The sequence below is a fragment of the Sturnus vulgaris genome, chromosome 2 (assembly GCF_052056855.1).
Source record: "Sturnus vulgaris isolate bStuVul1 chromosome 2, bStuVul1.hap1, whole genome shotgun sequence".
Lineage (NCBI taxonomy): Eukaryota > Metazoa > Chordata > Aves > Passeriformes > Sturnidae > Sturnus > Sturnus vulgaris.
In genome coordinates this window covers 26,182,020-26,200,570 of record NC_142244.1, presented here as the reverse complement: position 1 = coordinate 26,200,570, position 18,551 = coordinate 26,182,020, and the positions used below count along the sequence as shown (strand labels likewise).

Sequence of the window (18,551 nt, the reverse complement as noted above, 5' to 3'; positions counted from 1 at the left end):
GGTTGGCACACCCTCTCTGCAGGCCCACTGGGAGGATTACTTCTTAATCCCCACTATTAGAAGTTGGCTAACTCCTGGAAGCATGAGGGTATAGCGATGTTACGCTTTTTCTCATTCTATTTTTGGGTTTTTTTTGTTCTACCTGACGTATCTGTGGATGTTCCCAGTATCCTTATAAATGCATGGGCTTCTGTGATTTCTGCTGAGCTCTTGACTTAACTATAACATCGGCTAATCATTCCTGGTAGTTAATTATTGGCTGTGTTTAGAAGAAGCAGAAAAAGTAAAAACAGAAAAGGAAAATGACAATATTTTCTTTATGTCTGGTCATGTTTTCTACTCTTTGGTTATGCTGAACAACTTTTCTTATTTTTGTCTGAAAAAAATGAACAAACACAAAAAGTCCACAAACAAAACCCACAGAGAAGTACCTGTTTCACTTCTTCATTCCCATTTGATAATTTCTTTCTATTTAACTAATTTCCAAGTTAAATTGTCCCAATTTTAGCATTGTCTTTTAACAGTGTCTTTGACTGGTGAATGATGAAACCTCTCTCTGCCTTCTGCATTTTCAAATGTGCCATGCAGAAGTAACCAGAGCAATTCCAGCTGAGGGTGCACTTTCAGTGTTCATGGTGGCATTAGAATACTTCCATCATCCTTTTTTTCAGCCTCTGCCCTGACAGCTTGCTTGCTTCTTTGACCACTGTTTTATGTCGAACAGATGTTTTCATTGAGCCGTTCACAGTGATACCAAGATATTTTTCTCAAGCGATTACGTTTGAATTAGAGCCCCATGGTATATGAGTAGTTCAGATTATTCTCTCAAGTCTTATTACTGTCCGTTTGGTAATGTTGAATTTCATCCTGTATTATGCTGCCCACTTGCTGAGCTTTGTCAGATCCCTTGGAAGGCTCTTTCAATCTTCTTTTGTGTCAGCCAGCCCAAATCACTTTGCCAGCTTCCCGTCTCTCCTCCAGATATTAAGGAATAGATTAAATCACCCCAGAACTGGTTAGAAACCTGGAGGTAATCCCTTGTAATCAGGGCCAGAGAGAGGATGGGGGAGAGGGTCTCCCATGCCTCTGAGCCTGGGCACTGAAGAGTGGGGCAGCAGCTCTGGACTCAGCCTGACCTCAGCCTGCCCGAACCCCACTGGGGGCAAGGCAAGCGGGAGAGTTCCCATGGCAGGCAAGCAGGGGACAGGCCTGGCACTGAACTGGCATCCTGCCCAGAACAGTTTAGCAGGTGCACTTTGAAGTGACAGCAAATTACTTAGTCATGTCCTTTTCCTTCCAAAATTAGAGTGAATTGCAGGGCCACAGGTTCCCCTGAGCAAAGATCAAACTGTCTCTTATTATGTGACTTTATGGGCTTAGGGTACTGGACTGGTTTAACCAAGCCCTGCTGCCACTTCCAGGTTAGCCTGTAGCCTCTCTTATGAGGAGCATGCTAACTTCAAGAACTAACTGACCTAGCAAGAGTTTGCGTGTCTTTGCTAGTTATAGCCACTTGAGAAATTTCTTTCTTTAACTGTTCTACACTTCTGGATTTGTCCTTTAAGTGGAACTGAAATGTTTGGGTTTTGGCTTTTGCAGTTGGTCTTCAGTTTTGCTCTCAGTCCTAGCTACAATTTTATGAAGTAACTGTTTAGACTGAATCATTTCTTGTTCCATTTGTTTGGCCATGCAATGTGCTCTCTTGCTTCTCAGCAGTTTTTTGTTTAGGGTACCGAGTACCTTTTCAGTGAAGGTGCTGAGACTGCTTCAACACACCACCATACAGTGTAACAGCTTTAGTTCTTCTGCTTTTGGATTTAGGCTGTTTCCACCGTTTCTGCTTTTAATTGTTGTTTGGTTTATTATTGCTATTATTATTATTACTATTATTATTATTATTATTATGGTTTTGGTTTTTTTTGTTTTGTTTATTTATTTTTTTCCCCCTAATGTGTAAGAGGCAAATTGCAAAGTTCTGGTACTGTTTGTCTCACAGGGCTGTTAAATTTGATTATGTAGCAGTCACTGTTACTTTGTATCTTTGTATCAATTGCAGCATTTTCTCTTCTAAGTGTGCTGGGACAGGTTGTTCCAAGTCCTACCTATGCTCTTTCAGATGCTGCAGAATTGTAACCTGCTGTGACTCTTAGCTAATTCCTGCACATGTTGCTGAAGTCATTATTTTTTTCTGTTTTCTTTGACTTTGTTCCTTTCCTCTCATTCCACAACATGCAGTAGATATTCCTTACCTCATCAGGAGGCCATGGGGAAATAGAGATTGCTTTAGTGAGATTTGTTTTGTAGTTAACTTTTCTCCCTCTTCAGCCTTGGCTATCTAGGTGATATTTGTGTATCACCCATCTTGCAGTTTGATGTCTCTGCCTCTTTACCCACACTGGATTTCTGGGCAGGGCAGGAGTCTGTCATGAATTCTGTGGCTGTGGGCACACGGACTGCAAGGCGTGTTGGACACTCTGTTGGTTGGTATGGCTGTATCAAGAGATTGTTGCATCGTGTTGTAGTTGGTTGATGTAGTTGATGCTGGTTCACTGCATCAAACCTGAAGTGCTTCTTGGAATTTTTTGCTCCAGCTCCACACCACCTGCTCTGACCTGTGACCATGTGGTCTACCAGCATTAGCTGCATTCTGAAATGTTTGGTTTAGAGGTGATATCTCAGCAAATACATCCATGCTTCTTGGTTAAATAGTCCCTGGGAGCTCCTGTAAGGGGTGCATCACTCACTCTGCTGCCTCTCCCTGCCTGTGTCACTGAAGGGGGCCTGGAGCTCCCCACAGCCCTTTAGGAGGAGGAGAAGGAGACAGGGATGGGTGGAAGATGGGTTGCTTTAGTGAAGCAGAAGGTGATGGAGGGCTTCTGTAGAGCACTGCTGAGCTTGTGTGATTTCTGGGCTGCTTCCATAACTAACTGTGTGGTTGATCTTACAGTGATGGGGGTTGTTGTCTGAACGTCTCCATTGGTTGTGGAGCTTCTGGTGCACAGGCCTGCTTGGCTTTCTGGCTGTGTGAGCTAATGACTCGGAGAGATTGAGAGGACCTTGGCTACTTGGCAGAGGGACAGAATAGCTTCAGTCTGTCTGCAGAATTGTAATGTCCTTGGCTTGTCAAGGTCAGCCCTTCCTTTTGCCCCTGAAACAGCTGGTGCGCCCTGGGCCCTTATTACAGGACTCATCTGCAATCAATGCCTCCCTCGCCTTGCTGGAAATGCCTTGGACAAAGAGAGCAGGCTTGTGTTTCTCAGCTGCACGGAGTTGTAGCAAGGCTGCGCTTTGCTTGTTCTTTGGAGAATGCACTGTGCTAGCTCTACAATAGCTTTTTTGCATAGTTTCATCTGTTCTTGCTGCTCTCGCCCTTATTCCCAGTGGCTGTTTTGCATTTTTTTGCCTTTTTTTTTTCCTTTTGCAAGACTGCATTTCAGCTGCCACATTGCCAGCAGTTGTCTGTTTATGCACACAGTAGGTACAGCGCAGGCAGGCTTCTCCCACCTCCTTGGTCTCCATCTTCCAGCCCTCCTGCACTACGTGCCCTGTCCCCCACAGTTTCACCCTCGCTGGGAGCTCCAGCCCTGAGCCAGAGGGCTCACAGCAAGGGGACCGCTGCAGGTGAAGTGGGGGAGCTGAGGCATCACACCGCCATCGGCTTGTGTTGCATCCTAATTGCAAATAGCCCTTCCGGCGTCAGCAGTTTGTGGGAATAATTGACAGAGAGTGCCGGAGAGGTGCTGAATCAGAGCGAGGTGTGCTTGCCAAGTCACTGCAGCAGAAGGAGTCCGATCGCCTCGTGCGGAGGGAAGCCAATGGACGGTGGGTTTCCTAGCTGCCTTTTGAGCCTCTTTCCTTCCTTTCTCTGAGGCTGCAATTCAGCAGCAGCGATGCTATGCATGTAAGGGAAATGTAAGGGAAAAACCAGGGGATCGGGGAAGTTCTTTTTTTTTTTTTTTTTGCTGTGAGCACTGCGATTAGGGAATGTGGGCTCCATTCCCACCTGCTGCCACTGGGTTTCTGTGCTGCAAATTCTGTGATCTGAGCAAACAGAAGGGGTAGAAAACACATCTTGGGGGGTAGTGTCAAAAGAGTGGCCCTAGTGACAAATCGATGTCTCCTGGGGGAGGAAAAGCAATATGTGACATCCTCAGCTGGGTAAGGGGGATAGCTATGCAAGTCAAAAAGGCTGCAAAATAAAATGACTGAAAAGGTGTTCTGTCCTGTCCTTCCTGAGGGTTGTTTCTGCTGCAGTGTCCTACCAATTATTTAGGGGTTTGAAATTACTTGTTTGACATGCAGGAAGATGACTGCTTGTCCTGTATACATCTAGCACCTGATGGACCTCCAGGTCAGGCTCTTGAGAGCTTTGTCATTTATTCCTGACCTTCTTGAATATGGCTAACATCAGTGTTTATACCACAGCTGAATCTACCCCAGAGGTCTGGATTCTTTCTTTTTCCTTGCTTCAGGATGACTTCAGTTGTCTTTGTCTTTCCCCTTCTCTGTAGCACAGGGTACCTTTTTCCTACCTTGGACAAAAATCGGTGTTTGTTTCACAGTAATCTAAATATATGTGTCTACTGTGTGCTGCCTTTGTAGGGAGAGCCTTCTATTTTTGCTTTTAGTAGTCACTTTGTGGAAAGAGATGAGGAGCATCAACACAGAAGCCCATGTATTTTTCAGAACCCTTCATGTCTATGCTGTGCTCTAGCCAGGGTGTTGCTATAGAGAAGAGTGAGTCTAATCCTCAGGCATTGTGAAATATTTTCTTCATTGCTTAACAGAACCTTGGTCTCCATCTGGCCTAATGCAGCCCTTCTTCCTTATCCACTCTCTATCCATAGTGCGGCTTCACCCTGAAAATAGAAAAAAAAAATAGATCGTTGTCTCTTACAATTTGGATTTTATAAGATACCTATGGGAATTAAGCACACAATTCCCTCAGGTTCTTTTAAAACAGCCTAGCTGATGTGAATTTATGTTGGCAATAAGCAAGAGTGGAAGCAGTCTTGTCAGCAGAGCCACAGCTATTCTCCCTGTGTTTGATGCAGAAACTGCTGCAGTAAAGCTTATTTAGCTTTGAGGTCTGTATGTCAGGACCTGGGACCAGAGTCTTCAAGAGGTCTCTGATGTGAGTGGACCCCATACTTTTGCCTCCTCTGGGGGTCTCTTCAAGCACTCAGTTCTGGAAATACCAGCCTGTAGTAACACTGTGTGTAGGGCCTCTGTTCTGTGCTGGGTTGGACAAATGCAACTGACATCCAACTGGGCCAAGGACTGAGCCTGCTATGAGTCAGTCCAGGTTGATGAAACTCTGCCAAACCAACTCTTCTTTCCTTTCCAAGGGGTAAAAATGTGCATGGATGGTGAGGAGTAGCATTTAATTGCAACTTGCTGCAATAGAATTTGCTTTGGAGATAATTGAGAGATTCTTTTGACAACTGCAAGAATCTTTTTTTATTCTTTTTCTCCATAACCAAAGAATGACAACTTGTATCAGTTTTCCACAAATGGAGAAATTCAGTGGCAATCATTGTACTTTTAATTAAAAGTAAACGGTTATGATATAAAATAATAAACCATTTGCTGAAGACCAAACAAGTAGTGAAACAAGAAGTGTTCTAAACTGTGCAAACAGTTTGTTAGAACAAATCAGGACACAAACAAGAAGAAAAAGCTGCCTTCATCCTTGGTTATGAGTGAGAAGCCTTTCTGGGATTTTGCTTTCATGGCTAAAATTAATTTCATAGTCTATTTTAGGTTTCTTTTTGGAATTTGTTCCTCTGGCCATATAGCACAGAGGGCACAGCTGGCAGCTTCTCTTGCAGCTGCAGGAGGGGAAAAGCAATTCAGGTGGTGATGCTGTTGACACTGTGATTCAGTGCAGAGCCAGTGGGTCCCAGAAGGCCACTGTTGTCTCCTGCCAGTGATCTGCTTCCAGTTTCTCCTCACCCCTTTCACCTTTATGCAAATGTTCACTGTGTGGCTTGATGGACGCAAAGGAATGTCCACCTCTCATTGTGAATGTGAAATGGGCCCAAGTTGTGGAAATCTCATTAAATTAACAAACTGTGTAAGGCTTCCATTCATTTTGGCTTTGCTCAAAGTACAGCTTGGATTATTCCCTCAGATTTGAAGAGTTATTCAGCCTTGGAGCTCAAAATCAATTTGCAGGCTAAAGTCAGACTAGGTCTCCTTAGCTTAGCTTTAAAAACAGAAATGTATTACGCTCAAAGTCCATTAAAGCCAAAAGACTGTCTTAATGCATGTGTATGCACATAATATATAATGCACATATAACAGTACAGTCAAGATAAAGCAGCACTGGAAACTCCATAAGTTAATGATGCCTTGTTATGTATCCTGTATCATTTATGGCATGAATCCTGTATCTTTTATGGCATGAATTTTATAGTCTAAGTGGTAGTAAGATTAGAGGTAGGTGAATAATTTATAGCAAATAATTTATTTAATGAATTCCTCTTCCATTTCTATTTGAAAATTGTTTGTGAGCATCCTGCAATTTCTTTGCATTTTACTTATTTGAAATTACTTACTGAATAGCTTCTACAAATAATATTTGACATGCCACATGCTCATAAAAAGGTTTGTTGGGTTTTTTTTTACTGTTTCCAAAGAGGGGGAGCAGCATTTCAGCTCCAGGTTTAGCTCAGCAATGATACAAAGCGAAAGTTCATGCCATAGTATTTCACTATTCTGACAGCTCAAAGTAATTAGAATTAAGCTAGAATTAAGCTGCTAGAATTAAGCAGTTTCTGAAAAGTATCAAGAATTAGCTATTAATTTTTAATAATTTTTCAGACCGTTTGTGTGGATAGGCAAGTTCAAAACTCACTTTTGCCAGTGAGTGCTAAAATTGCTGCAAATGTGTTACTTCCTTGTACATTTACGTCACTAAATTAGAATAGATGCAGAAATGAACACAACGCTCTAAGGTCCACAGTCAGCACACTGTGCTGTGCATATGCCTGACTTCAGGCATATTCCTGAATAGATGCATAAGTTGTAGAGTGGCAAATTATGAACTTCAGCATATGTTTAAGTGGTTTTCCGAAATAGGGAGCAAAATAGAGAACAAAGCAAATTTATCTTTCATGAAAGTGAACATACAAGAGAATTTTGTTTCCTCATCTGTAATTACAGGGCGCTGCATTTTTCAGATGGGCAGTGTGGGGGAGTGATGATATAAATGTTAAGATGCAGTATTTCTGGTTTCATCAAATACAAGGCAGTTTATCTGAAGTTTCTTATATGTCACTCTGCTTTTCCCCTCCTTAAATATTGGAGAAAATAGCATGAAGAATTGAAAAACAAAGAAGCAACCAATCAAAATCTCAGCCATTAGTTTCAGTTTTGTATTTATATCTTTATCTTTTAGGATTTCTCAGTTTTCAGAATATTTTCCATGTACTTTTATTGTCTTATCATCCCTCTTAAAAAAAGTTAATTTGGAAATATTAAATAATACTTGACAAAAGTAATACAAATAATGCATCACAGAAAGTAGAACTTTCTCTGTGTCTGTAAGGAATAGGTGTGAGTTACTTTAGCATCTTGAAGAACAGTTGCAACAATGTCAGCTGCTGAAGGTCTATATTTTTGTGTGCAACTTTTGTGCACATTGTGGAAAGCAGCTTCTGAAACTTCTGAAACCCTTCAGCTCTGTAACACAGGTGACGCTTCATTGGCCAGCCTGAAGGCACAGTTAAATAATTGGGTTTTTTTGGTCTGTGAACCAGTGGGACCTCATATTCTTCCCTTTCATGCCTTCTGGCTGACTTCTGTGGGGTCTCCTGTGTGTAGTAGAGGGTGGAGCATGGCAGTGAGTACCTCACCTGTACCTGTCATGAACCTTATGAAAAGAAAATGAACACGTTTAAGGACTTTGCTCTTCTGTCAGAGGAGGGGTGGCTGCAGGGGCCTTGTGTCCCAAGGAAACAAATGCTTCTGGGCCACAGGGCCCATGGACTTACTGAGTTGAAGTACCTAACAGAAGACAACAGGCAGTTCAGGAGAGGGCGGTCTGGAAAACTGGGAAGAGAAAGAGCCACCTCTGGGTGATGGATGATGTGAGGGATGCAACTGCAGAAATAGGCAGTCAGTTTTGGGTGAGGAAAAGCAATTGTCCCAGCTGACTTGAGAGAGCTAAAATGACCTCCTTGGAGCAGAGAGTCAAAGGAGTAAAGTGTTGTTCCTCATGCCAGTGATCAGAAATGCACCCAAGCCATGCTGTGCACCAAACCCCCAGACCAGACATATCATGAAGACCAGCCTGCCAAATGTGGTCGTCAATGTCTATCGGTGCTTGTATGCAAGAAACTTGCACCCATAAGAGGATGGCTGCTTCCAAAGAGAGGGTTTCTGGACCGCTGTACACATTTGTTGCCCTTTAGGTGATGGTCTAGATCCCAATCTTGTATACATGGAAATCAGTGGGAGAGTTTCAGCTTCATGTGGTTGGGAAGGTGAAGGAATGTTTGTCAGATAGGAGAAATGAGGGCTGGATCTGGACTAGGAGTGTGTGCTGCAGGGAGGACTGGGGAGTGCCTGGACTGTGCATTCCCTGACCCATATTTCTATTTATTGATTCATGTACTGTACTGTGATTCCAGCACCAGGGCTGAAGTGGATCCTGTAGGAAAAGCTGGCAGTGGAATTCTGAATATTGCACAGTCTTCTCTTTCTAAGGCTTTCAGAACACTAATCACATGAAATACATCCAGGCTTACTGCTCATCCCTGGCACCTTTTATGACCTCAGTGATGACCATTGAAATATTGAAATTAAAAAGCAATCACAGGTACCAAATAAGGCAAACAGCAAATGGTCCCAACATTGTGCCACATGTCCTAACACACTGCAGAGATGCCTTTAGCAGCAAAAGAAGTAGCACTGCTTTAGGTTTACAAAGTCAGTGATATATTCCACAAGAGCTGTGGCATCCCTGTCTATGACAGGAATGGCATCAAGAGACTTCTTGAAGTAATTGCATCCTCATTATTTTAGGACCAGAGCCTGGTTAGATCAGGAAGGTGGGAGATCAAAGGCCGCTTCTGAATTTAGCTCACTTTCATGGAGCCTTGGGACAAAAATGGCAAAAGAGGTTGGTTTGAGAAGAAGTGTGGCTATGTCTCCATCCAGTGGCTAGTGCCAATGATGATGAGTTGGCACCCCACGGAAATTCAGGTTTATTTGGGATGATCTCCCAAAAGAAAAATGCGGCAGATGGGAGGCTGCCTTCTTAAAGCTGACTTTTATAGAGGTCTAAGGTGTGTTTGTCTTGTGCCTTTCTGTGTTGTTCTGTCTCCAGTCTTGTAAACATAGACTTATTAACAGTATCAATAAAAATATAATGCAATAACAATAATAATAACAAAAACAATATTAAACTTTATTATTACTATTTTCCACTCCCATGGAAAAAGCCCTGGTTATTCCAAGTGGTTCTGCTGTGACTCCAACGGGATGGTGCACAGTTTTAGACATAAATGGCTGTGGTCGTACATCACGCTCTCTGTGTCTCTCTCACAGTTAGCCAGGACAAGTCGAAACAGGCAAAAGGAAAGAAAATAGACAAATTTCTGCATCCATAGCAGCTGGAGTGAACTCCAAACAGATGGGCTCTTCCACCCTGATTATCCTAACCTCCTAAATATAGAAATACAGGCTTTCCGGCCCCCCTCCCTTCTTTTCTATTTTTTTATAAATTTAAATTACCCAAGGGGGTTGTATTAGCTCATGCTAGGGCAGTGCTAACGAGTGCAAATAGAAGTCATCTGCTGGGAGAGTCAGATCGTGGCTTTTGCTCATGGCTATCCCCCCCTACCCTGCCCACATACATTTTTTCTGTTGGAAGTGTGGGGAACGGTGGAGATGAAGCTGTCCTTCCTCTCTATGGGGAAATATGAACGTGTGCATGAAAAGGCTTTTATTTCAAATTCTGTTGGTTCTTATGTAAATATGCAGAGTAAATAAGCACCAAAGAATATAGTTAAGAACTACACATCCTTGCCTCCTCCTGGAGATGGTTTGGTGAGTAGATGGGGTAGCAGTACTTCGAGTCACTGGAGGAGTTCACAGCTATTTTGGTTATCATTGCACAAGTATACTGATATATACGGGCTAGAAAGGAGTAGGGTCTGCTTTTTATCATGTACCAACTTGTGTTTTTTTGCAGCATGCAGAGAGATTGGAGGGATGTCTTCTGGCAGTGGACTGGTTGTGCCTGAACAACCTCATCCTTTTTGTTCTGCAGGAGTTGACATCAGCAAAGGAGCAGCAGGGCAGTGCTTTATGTGATTTTTTGGGAGTTCTTTTGCTGTACTGACGACTTGGATAGGAAAATGCTGATTTTTTTTCCAGTGGGGAAACACACCACCTCACCAATGTTGTGTTTTCCATTCACCTTTCAGATTACTTTGCTCTTTCTTGCCCAGGGCTCTGCATTTTGTACCTGTTATCAGTTCCATGACCAGTCTTGGGAGAGCAGGTGGTAGGAGGAAGGCTGCCTGCACAACATAGCTGAGGAGTATGAGGCTGTGTCTGATCCCTGCCCTGTTCTACACTTACACGGTGGGGAGTGCACACACCTGGGTCTTGCTTTCCCCACTTCTGGGAAGGGAATGAATGACAAGGGCTTGTTTCTAGATGTTTCAGGATGCTGTCAGGGAAAAACATTGTGTTGGTGCTGTATTACTGTTATCACTGTAACCATGAACCAAGATATATAATGAGGATAAAGGTTAGGAGCAAAACTACCCTGACTTGGGCCCCAGCCAAGCAGAACTACAATGTTTTTCCCTTGTCATTATGTACAAGGGTGTGTTGTGCTCTGTGGATGTATCTGTGGTACCATCAGTGCAGATATACAAATAGACTGTGTGTAAGATTTCAGAGACTGTGAAGAGGTTCTTTATCTTATGGGCTGCTCTCCATGTAAGGCTAGCATGTTGTTTATTAAAGCTAGCAGGGCTCATTTTGCTTGTGTGCTCATGCTCTCCTGCAGAAATTCAAATAGTTGCAACCTTAACCCCAGGTGCCAGAGTGCCATACGTACCATTGGTTTCTGTAGCATCTGCATCTTCCTTGGAGGTCTCCCACATGTGGGAGAAGCCAACAGCTTTTGGAGGAGGCTGGCTGGGGAAGGCACAGAGTTTGCACAGTTGAGGAAGGCCTCTAAGAATAAGTTCATCCAGCAGCTGGCAGGTTGAAAGAACTGCAGGAGATCCTACCTTGGGGCAGAAGGATGAAGCTAGTGTTTTCCTGAGGTTGCAGTACAGGGAATTGTTTCCCCATGTCTTTCCAGGGTAGAGTGCTTCTCTTGTTACACTGAGGTCTTGCAGTGTGGCTTGTCTGGACTGTGAAGCGCACAGATGCTGTAGATACTGGCTAATGAGACAAAAGCAAATAAATGCACCTTGAAGCTTCCCCTGGAAAGAGTTTGTTTTTAACATGGTGGGGGCCATTCCACCGATAATAAGCCCAGCTGGGGCTGTACTCAATATTTGCACTGAACCCCCTAGAGCCTGGGTCAGAAAAGGGCTTTGCAGCCCGGATGCAGTGGCAGACCTGTGCTAGCTTCCATGCATTAGCTTAGGACTCAGGATAAGCTCTCACAGATACTACATGTAAGGGATCACAGTAAGAGGCACCTAATTGGCTTTGCAGGAGAGGAATGTTGGCACAGTTTCTTCACTCTGATTCACGAGTGACTATATCAAACCTGGCTGGCACAGCACCGGGTCTCTCAAGCATCTCCATGCTGTGCACTTGAGTACTCTTGACCAGCAGCAGCTCAGGGATACAGGCCCATCCGTGCTGGCTCTGCACACTGCCTGCTTAGCAGAGCTGTCTAGCTCGGGCTTCCACCCACCGCACGCTGGGTCTGTCCCTTGCAGTGGCTGTGCCCTGTTTATGCTGCGGGAGCCAGGGCTCTTTGGCCTGTGCTAACCCTGACAGAGCCACTATTGTATTTCTGCACCCAGGGCATGGCTAATCCACAGCCAGCTTGCATTGTCTCTAGGAGATGCAAACAGCATTTTTAGGATTTTAAAAAATAATGGTACTGGAATCAGAAGTTTGTTGTGCTGCTCGTTTTTAAGGACGCCTGGTTATTTTTAGTTATGCTTTTCACCTTTTCTTGCCTCAGCTTCACTCGTGATAAATGTTGTTAAAAGTCCTCCTGGTTACAGTTGTTGCCCCTAAGTAGTTGTGATTTTCATGATTGTTATCCTGTCTCTGCTTTGAGTCACTTTACTATCTCACCAGGAAGGAAAGAGATTGCCTGGAACTTTCTTATCCCTGGATTCTAGCTCAGACTGACTTTGAATGGAAAATTTTACCTTACTTTCTCCTATTTTTGAGAATAAGTTTGGGGGGAGAATGGGTTCCTACATATATAAAAAGGGAAATGTTTTCTTTTGAATGCTGCCTTTCCACCATATTGTGCAGCCAGGCCTCGAAATGCAGCAAAAGGGTGATCTGTGTGCTTTTTGTCACCTTTGAGATGATCTACATGAATTAGGCTAGAAAAAGAGCCTTTTAAAAATCAAATGTGATTGTCTATGTGCTCTGCAGAGGCAACACAGAATTCAGCGAGGAAAAAGCCTCAGAGTTTTCACCCCTTGCAGCTTCTTTGTGTGACTAGGATAAACTCAGAGCTCCCTTGCAGATGCCATATGCTATTAGTAGGAGCAGGGAATGGGTTTGTGTGTCTTTACCTGACTGGGAGACTTCCTTTGTCATACTTGGGGGTGGTGGAGAAGAAAGCCACCTTCCTCATGTTCAAAGAGAGACGGAGCTGGTCAGGAAGGTTACAATGGCAGGGATGCCTGCAGGCTAAGGAGCATGGTGAGAATGGGGGGCATGCACTGAAGGGTGGGGGGAAGAAGGGAGGATGTGGATCTATATGGGACTGAATGGAGAAGGACTTCCTGGGAGTAAATCACATTGATGGGCTTCCCCCCAAGCCTTTTCTGCTTCAGGCTGCACCAGCTGTCCCAGCTTCTCCTGGAGCAGACAACAGTCACTCAGAGAGATTGAAACTGGGAAACTTTATGAGGGATCCTTTGGCCTGATGAGACTCAGAAGAGAGAGGGTCAGGATGAGTCTGGGCCTGGCTGTGTCACATCCCAGAGGAACTAAAAAACTAGAGGAAGTGAGCACCTTGAAAACCTCCACAGGGACTCAGCAATTCTGTATTCTGGCTGGGAACTGAAGGTATACCACAAAGAAAACCTACAGTCACACAGTTATTGTAAAGCCAGTAAACCAGAGGATTAAATATAGGCTCAGTTTCTGTCTATCCTGGAGGCTGAAAAAATCAGAAAGAAACAAAAGTACGTGATTTATTTACTTATTTGTTTGATTGTTTTAGTTCATAACCAGCTATATTTTAGCAGTGCCAGTGGATATGGCATCTGTTGCTGTTGGTTTTCTGGCTGAATACTTGAGCTGTGTTGATACTCGCGTGATTCTCGTGTTTATAAACTACGTTGATGAAGGCTGGTGCTTACACCACAGAGGTTAAACAGGAGATAAATTAACATAAGAAGAAGGTAATAATGATTAGTAATTGCTACATTAGTTATAAGAAGCAGCAATGAATTTTTAAAATCGGGATAGTTTAAATTTCTGTGAAGTAGATTGCCACTTTCATCTTTTCCCTCAAGGTATATTACGTTTCTGAAATGTCTTGTGTCCCTTCTGTCCTGAGACACTGCATACCTTGGCAGGGGTCAAAAGATGCTTTTGGGGTAATAGTGATCTTTCCTGCTTTTGCTTTTGTTCAAAAGACTGGAAGCTGAGGATAAAACATCTTGCCTAGATGTGATGTGTATTTGTAGCAGCTGTTTTACCCAGCCTTTTGCATGGAAATGACTTGCACTACCTGAACTTGGGCCCCCAACCTACAGTAACTTAGCAGGCTTTTGCTCAGAATCTGTAATTCAGAGACAAGACAGATGGTGTATTTCAGGGTTGGGCAGAGAGGCACCTGTACAGCATGAGGGAGAGTGAAGTTCCAGAGCACCTTCCTCCTGCCTCTCAGAGTACCTGAGGCTGCAGTAGGTTGATTGGAGGTGCGAGGTGAAGCTGATCAATCACTTCTCTAATAGCAGCTCATGGCATAGCATTATCCCTGCCTTCCTACTTGTACTTCTCCATTGAGGAGAAAAGGCACTAAGGCCTGTGAAACATATGCTGAGTTCACCATGCTTTGTCAGCTCCAGTGAGCTGGATCCTGCTGCTCAGTGAGGTCTGTAAATACTCTTTATTGTTCAGGGAAGCTGTGGGGTCTGGCTATCCTTGTCTGCTTGCTCTTAAGTCTTTGCACAGGCGGGTTCAGTTGCATAGGTATTTGGAAGATATCTATTTGCTGCATGGCATTCCTGGGAGCAAGGAGGAAAATGTTCTATTTAGATTTCTTGGTTTCTTGCTGTCAGATTGTGACAGGACACAGCACCCTGTGGTCAAGGTTACTGACCACATCAAGAGCTGGTGCAGGCAGACTAATCCTCTCTCAAATGGAAAGGGATGTTTTTCCTTGAATCATTCACCAAGTGATTGTGAATTAAGAGTGAATTATTTTTACATGGATCGTGAATTGAGAGTAAATAATTATTTAAATGGTGTGTTTTGAAGCAATCACAGATAGTAAAAAGGCTAGAATGGAGACCAGGCATTACCTGGAGATAACTGAAATGCTTTCTCCCACAAGAATCAATGGCAGGAAGAGATCCTCCTCTCCTTTCCTGTCCTCTGATCTCCAGGTGCTTTACTTCCATGTAAGTAGCTATTAAATATATGGCTGGTGTGCCTCTTAATTCCTTGGGGAATACATAGCTGGAGAGAGTGTTCATTTCTCTGCAAAACACATTAGACTCTCCTAGTGTGGAAGCTTAGCTTTTTAACCAAAGCAACCTCCCTCCCACTTCAGTGAGCCTTGAAAAGATGTAGTTCTGTTCTGTCTGTCCATTTATTTTAATGGTTTAGATAAACACTTTCTTACCTACTAGTGGAGTTGGAGAATGGCAGACTTCTGGGAAAATGAAGCTTCCTTGTGTTTGTCCGAAGTTCAATTTCCAAGTATGTTCCTATTGTCCATTAGATCAGTAAGAAACAGAGCTAATGAGAAACATAGTGAGCAATTCCTTACTAAAGTGAAGGGAGAAGGTGAGCAGAACACACGTTTTATTTGTTTCTTTAGTCCTTGCTTTTTACACTTCCATTTTGAATATCTGCCCTGTGGATGACATTAGCAGTTCCTAGCAAGCCCAATTAAAAACCAGAGTTCAGTGTATCTTTTCTTTTTTTTCTTGTGGCTTGTGATCTTGTCCTGTGATAATTGAACTTTGGAGTAAGTCCCAGTTAATTACTCTGAAACTCCAACACCAAAGACAAAAGCCAGTACCAAACCCCAACTTTTTATTTTTGCTCATGCCCAAGATAGGAATATACTAACTAAAGGTCATTTTTATGTTTTTTATGACCTTTATGTTTTGTCTTTTTCCAGTGCCCTGGCTAGACAAATAATTCATTGGAAAAGGATGTCATCAAGACTGGGGGAGGAGATATTTCCCTTCCTGGTCAAGCCTGATCCAGGATGATGAGACAGAAGTTGAGCTCAGTTGTTGAGCTCTGTCAGACAGCTACTGCCTCCCAGGCTCTTGTTGGAGTTGTTTACCTTGGAGAAGAAAAGGCCCCAGTGTGTCCTTAAAGCACTTCCTACTACCTGAAGGGGGCTACAAGAGAACCAGGGAAGGATTTTTACAAGGGTGTGTGGTGATAGGACAAAGGGTAATGACTTCAAACTGAAAGAGGGTAGGTTGAGATTAGATATTTGGAAGCAATTCTGTACTGTGAGGGTGGTGAGGCCCTGACACAGGTTGCCCAGAGTAGTTGTGGATGCCCCATCTCTGGAAATATTTGAGGCCAGGCTGGATGGGGCTTTGAGCAACCTCATCTAGTGGAAGGTGTCCCTCTCCATGGGACTGGAACTAGGTGATCTTTAATATCCCTTCTAAACCAAACCATGCTGTGATTCTACCTAGAATTAATTTTGACTGATAACAGCACAGAGTAGCGCAAGCACAGTTGTGAAAATAAAGCCACAGGTTGGCTTGTAGAATTTCCTGTGATTGAAATCGTGTCTCCTCTTAATTAATTAAATTTTGGTTTAATTTATTGAGGGTTTGCCTTGATTTATTTCATTGCTGAATTGCTCACTCAGATGCCTTGCGTGAAGAGCTGCTGTATTCCTTGCAGACTGGAAAGTTGTGCTATAATGTAATAATCAAACACAAGTTTCTGCTGATACTACCCCCCTCCTCTCATCTTGTTCCACTGCTCCACCATGGGAAAAATAATTGAAAAGGAATGGATCCACAGGTTCTAATGCTTAAAAAAGAGCAAGACATTTCTTGGAACTTGATAACAATTTTTGCGTTGAGTTATCAGGACATCTCTGCATTATGTCTGCTGCAAGACCACGGGCACAAGGCCTTTCTTGCAGCTGGTATTCCTCCACGTGCAACGTGGATTATCTGAATTTGGGGTGTGTTTTTGGGATCATGGGCATGTTAGACGCCCAGCCTTACTACATTTGCTTCTCATGGGGAAAGTTACCGGGCATTCCCTTGCCTTCACAGGCAAAGGGTTTTGTTCTCCCTTGTTCTCTGCCTTCCAACATCCACTTCTGCCGTGGATGTGCTGGAGAGCATCTCCCCCCTCCTCCATCCCCGTGTCCCCGTATCCTTTTCCCCATCCAAACTCTCCCAGCGATCTTCTTGTTGTTAGGAGCCAGCAACCCTCCTCCTCCCGGCTGGGTGCAAGGCCCTGATTTCCATTTGAATAAAAGCTTGCTGGCTTTCTGCTGAGGCTTCCCCACTGCCCCGGCGAGCAAACAAGGAGCCCACTGTTTCCGGACGGGATGTTCAGCCAGCCCTGACGTCCCTGCTGTCCTCAATGCGGCTTTTCAGCCCCTCCACTGAAGCCCGGGGCGCCGGGCTGGTGGGGGACAGGCTACCGGCCCTGGGAAACATGCCACTCATTTTAAGCAGTTCCAGCCTGTTCCTACTTCTGCCTTTATGGTCTAACAGAGGCTTGTTTGAGTTGCAGCTGGTTTTCGTGCGGCACCGAGGTAATAAAAAAGGGAAGGAAAAGTCAGACTGGAGTGGTAGCAGGGGATAGGATGAGGTAGAGTCCTTTGCCAAAGGCCTGAAGGATGAGCGGGTGTGTGCATGGGGGTGAGCCTATATCCTGCCCAGGGCTTCTGTCTCCTTAGTTCATGCTGTCACCTCAGGCCAAAGCTGACCTGTGTCTTGTTCCTGAAGATCCTGTCTAAAAAACACATCCTGTCATGCAGCAAGCTCTCTGGATTGGCATTTGTTTCCAGATATGCAGGTGCACCTCCCCATCTCCGAGGTTTCAGGGTAAAGGCAGGACAGAGAAGCCTTTATCTGACCTGCCCTGGGACTACTGAGAGTAGGCAAAGCCTCCTGCCCCATCCCACCACTCGGAGCCTTTGTCAGGGCTGTCTCCACAGTGAACTGGTTGGGTTGGAACAGTCGAATGTGGATGAGAGCTGACAGCCCTCTGCTAATTTTTTTTTTAGTTTTCCCTCTAAATGATGCTGATGCAGGTATCATCAAGGATTGGTCTCCACCCTCTGCCATGGGGAAACTCCACTTCCCAGCAAGGTGTGGAATAACTTGCCTACTTCTCCTGCTGCTTTTAGCATCCAGAAACCCTCGGTGGCATGAGAAACCCCAACTGGCAAGCCACGAAGGTGCTCCAGACACTGTGATGTCCCAGGCTGACTGTGGGTGCTGCTTTTGTGAATCAGTTTTTGGTTTTGTTTTTTTTTTTTCCTCTATGGGCAGAGGTAAGGGATTCCAGGTTTGTTTGTGTTCTTCCCCAGATAGTGTCACACTGATGACATTTAAATTCAGTGGAGCAGGCATAGAAGGGGCAACAGCAGAGCAGGCTTCCCTCTCTGCCTCTGTAAGAAGGGCCAGCTGGAGCGTGGGGACAGTGATGAGGCCAGGCAGGCCTCTGCCAAGGCTGGCAGTAAACAAAGCCCACTAAAACCAGTTACAAGAGAAACCTTTCTCTTCTGTGTGTATGAGTAAATTGCTCAGAAGCAAAGGTAATGATTGCTTCTGGTAACTTAAAATTTTAATTTAGCTGCACCTTTTTTAAGCTTTCTTGGTTCTTCCACTGAGTACTGTTCTTTTGTTGCTTGAGTGCTGAGTTCCTGCAGTTCTGATTTCCGTTTTTTGAAGAAGACCTTTACAGCACACAAATGATGGAGCATATGCAGGGGTCTAGAGGTCTTGCCTTCAGGCCCTCAGCTTCCATCCCGTCCTGGCAGCCCGATAGGACTGGTGGTGCAGGGTTGGCACTGAATCCAGCAAGCAGTGTGGGGCTCATTCAGGTTGGTGGTGGAGGCTTGGAGCACATCAGAGACTGTTTCTATGCTGCCAGCAGAAGCACTGGAAATCCAGCATTCCCTGTTCCCTTAACTCTAG

General features: G+C 44.2%; 1 protein-coding gene across 3 annotated transcripts in view; it reads left to right on the top strand.

Moving 5' to 3' along the window:
- IGSF11 (immunoglobulin superfamily member 11) overlaps positions 1–18,551 on the top strand; it is a 112,465-nt gene that overhangs the window by 5,937 nt on the left and 87,977 nt on the right. The window contains exon 1 of one of the 3 annotated variants that reach the window (XM_088158977.1): positions 3,613–3,822. The exons of the other annotated variants lie outside the window; for them this stretch is intronic. Coding sequence (XP_088015103.1) covers positions 3,816–3,822 — 7 coding nt within the window. The 5' untranslated portion in view covers positions 3,613–3,815. Of the gene's footprint in view, positions 1–3,612; positions 3,823–18,551 lie in introns of those variants that run through there. 3 annotated transcript variants of the gene reach the window in all.